General features: G+C 63.1%; 2 protein-coding genes across 2 annotated transcripts; one reads left to right on the top strand and one right to left on the bottom strand.

The window, feature by feature from the left end:
* The first annotated feature begins 50 nt into the window (after window positions 1-50).
* Window positions 51-1,293, top strand: LOC108446494 (iroquois-class homeodomain protein IRX-2-like). The gene is made up of 2 exons (XM_017733272.1): window positions 51-337; window positions 666-1,293. The coding sequence occupies exons 1-2, from the start codon at window positions 155-157 to the stop codon at window positions 1,152-1,154; spliced, it is 672 nt and encodes a 223-aa protein (XP_017588761.1). The 5' UTR covers window positions 51-154; the 3' UTR covers window positions 1,155-1,293.
* A 305-nt stretch (window positions 1,294-1,598) lies between these two features.
* LOC103617318 (E3 ubiquitin-protein ligase RNF182-like) lies at window positions 1,599-2,868 on the bottom strand (the record flags this gene model as incomplete). Its single annotated transcript, XM_017735534.1, has 1 exon — window positions 1,599-2,868. A coding segment is annotated over one exon (687 nt), but the record flags the coding sequence as incomplete, so codon positions are not given.
* Between the last annotated feature and the right edge of the window lie 5 nt (window positions 2,869-2,873).

Consider the following 2,873-nt stretch of genomic DNA (forward strand, 5'->3'; position numbering starts at 1 on the left):
CCAACAGTAGCTGGGGAAGGGGGGGGATATCAGGTGCCCCAGATCCTGCTGCCGCTCTCGTGGGTGCTAATACCCCCTAATCAGCTGTCAGTCACTGCGGACCCCAGCAGCTATAAAACACCCGGGAGCAGCTACCCGGCTCCTCTCCTGCAGTATGGCAGCGCCTCGGGGCGAGAAGAGCCCAGGACAAGAGCTGGGGGGCTGTGGGGGGCCTTGGGGGACCCTGCGGGGGCCACCCCAAGCCTTACTGCCCTGCCCCTACTCCTACTCCTGCCCCTGTCCTATTCTGGCCGGGTACAGCCTCCTGCCACCCCCTCTCAGCCTCCTGACACCCCTGGTAAGTGCCGCACTGCAGCTCTGGGGGAGGAACGGGATGTGGGGCTCTCCCAGGACCAGGATGGGACTCTGTGGGGTGGTTGGAACCGGGGCTGGTCCCTAGTCCTGCTATCCCGAGTCCCCCTGCCCGTCCCCAGAATTCCCCTGCCCCCCCACACACCCTCCTGCACCTGGCACTTTGGGTGCACACAGGATAGGAAGACAGTAGGCAGGAGACAGCTCTGCCCTCTCCCACACACAAAGGGCCGAGCCCTGACATCACACAGCCCCTCTCCTCTGGCCGTGATGCTCTCCTCCCGTCCCACCCTGACACCTCTCTGCCCCTCCAGGTCTCAGCACCCTATGAGGTGCCGCTGGGGCTGCCCACGGAGCCGGAGCGGGCGAAGGCGGCGGCAGCGCGGGAGAGCACTGGGGCACTGAAGGCCTGGCTGGCGCGACACCCCAGGAACCCCTATCCCAGCAAGGGGGAGAAGGTGATGCTGGCCGTGGTCAGCCGGATGAGCCTCACCCAGGTCTCCACCTGGTTCGCCAATGCCCGCCGGCGCCTCAAGAAGGAGAACAAGGCAAGCTGGGCCACACGCAGCACCTCAGATGGCGAGGACAGCGAGGGCGAGGGTGTCCCATCGGCTGCTGTCCCCATTCCCAGTTCCAGCCCCGTGCAGGATGGGTGTGAGGGCAGCCCCGAGGTGAGGACAGGCCCTGGACAGGGCAAGCAGCCCGAGAAACCCAAGATCTGGAGTGTGGCAGAGATGCTGGAATCTCCCCCCAGCAAGAACAGGTGTCCCCTGAAGGTGCCAGTGGTGCTGGAGCAGGTGTAGGACTGGGACAATCGTGTCCTGTCCCCAAGGGCATGGCAGGAGAGACAGCCATGGGACCCAGCAGCTGCCTGGCCAAGGAGAGTGGGAGATGTGGGTGGGGAGGAACACAGCACAGTAATAAATATGACTGTCTTGGGTCTCCTGGTATTGCCTGTCTGCGGTGGGGATGCTGGTGGGGGATGCCAGCAGGGACGCCTGATATCACTGGGGACGCTGGTAGGGATGCAGGGGTGGGCAGAGATGTGGGTAACTTCACTGCCAGTGCTGCTGAGAGCAGTCCCTGGGGAGCAGGGCAGATCCAAGGCAGAGATCAAAAATAGACTTTGCTCTTCTTGATAAAAGTAATAAAATGGTTAGTGGTGTTAAATTAATCCTTACAAAATAAAACCCAAGGAGGTTAAATAAAGCCCGGAGGCTCCGCATAAAAACCACGACGACTACAAAACAGCTGCAAAGACATCTTTACACACCAAAGAAACTCTTCTCCTCTGCTCCTCCCCTCTCTGGGACACAATGTCAGCGAACACGGGACTCACACGTGAGAAAGAAACACAGATGCGATGGGAGCAGCCCCACGGGAGCGTGGGCGCCACAGACAGAACTATTTACACTATGGACACGGAGCTGTGCTGGGGCCAGTCCGGCCGCAGGAGCCCCCGGGCTCTGCCCGTCCCTCTCCTGCCGGGGCCCCTCCGGCTGCGGCGCTCAGCACCCAGCACTCGCGCTTCCTCAGTTGGAATTGGTGTCCCGGCTCCTGCTCTTTTTCTGCTGTGGAGGAGGAGGATGAGGAGCTGAGGGTCTGGCCCAAATGCTTGTAGGCTGCAATGAGCTCCTACAGCCCCTCCAGTGTGAGCACCCACACGGAAAAGCCAGTGCTGTTCTGCATGGGAAGGCACCAGGCACTGAGCTTCTCCCCATGGTCCAGGCAGAGCATGCTGTGGGTCAGAGGACACCTGTACCTCAAGGGACAATGCTCCAAGGAACCCAAATCCTCCCTGGCTCAGGCACAGGGGTTGGCCATGCAGGGTCAGGAGTGGGGGAACCCAAAGACCTCCAGGCACAGGCACTGGCAGAGGCTGTAGACAATGCAGAGAAGGAGGGTGGAGGGCACAAGGCTGACCAGGATGATGCCCAGGCTGTGGTGCTCGATGAGCAGGAGGTAGATGCCGAAGGGCAGGGAGCTGAAGTAGAGGAGGCAGAGGACGCCCAGGATGAAGCGGGGGATGGCTCGCCATCCCCAGGAGCGCCACTTCTGCCCAGGGCCGTGGCAGGGCAGTGCACCCAGGCTGGTGGGGCGGTCCAGCCGCACCCCCTCCAGCCTGCCCAGGCTCTCTGGTGGGGCCACATCCTCTGGCACCTCCAGGATGGTGACAACCAGGCAGTCGGGGCTGGATGCGGGCTCCAGCACACTGGGGCAGAGGAGCACCTCAGGAGATCGGGGTGGACCCCGTTTCTTGGCCCGTTCACCGCCTGTCAGCAGTGCCAGTGCCTCACCGTCATCCTGCAGCTGCTGCACGTCCCCGCCCGGCACTGGGCTGTGCTGGCGGCAGAAGGGGCAACGGAGCTGGGGGGTTAAAGCGTCCCCCGGGGGAACAATCCTGCGCAGGCAGCGGGCACAGAGGCGGTGGCCGCAGCGGAGCAGCTTGGGCCTGCGGGCACGGGCGTCGAAGCGGCTGTAGCAGATCTGGCACTCCAGCTCGGGGGACGGGGGTGCCACCG

The sequence above is a fragment of the Corvus brachyrhynchos genome, unplaced genomic scaffold (assembly GCF_000691975.1).
Source record: "Corvus brachyrhynchos isolate BGI_N302 unplaced genomic scaffold, ASM69197v1 scaffold10, whole genome shotgun sequence".
Lineage (NCBI taxonomy): Eukaryota > Metazoa > Chordata > Aves > Passeriformes > Corvidae > Corvus > Corvus brachyrhynchos.

What these genes read in the sequence shown, in the direction of transcription:
- LOC108446494 (XM_017733272.1), top strand. Translation starts at nt 155, where the DNA reads ATGGCAGCGCCTCGGGGCGAGAAGAGCCCAGGACAAGAGCTGGGGGGC. An exon ending in TCAGCCTCCTGACACCCCTG is followed by an intron (nt 338 to 665) that starts GTAAGTGCCGCA and finishes CTGCCCCTCCAG; the next exon opens with GTCTCAGCACCCTATGAGGT.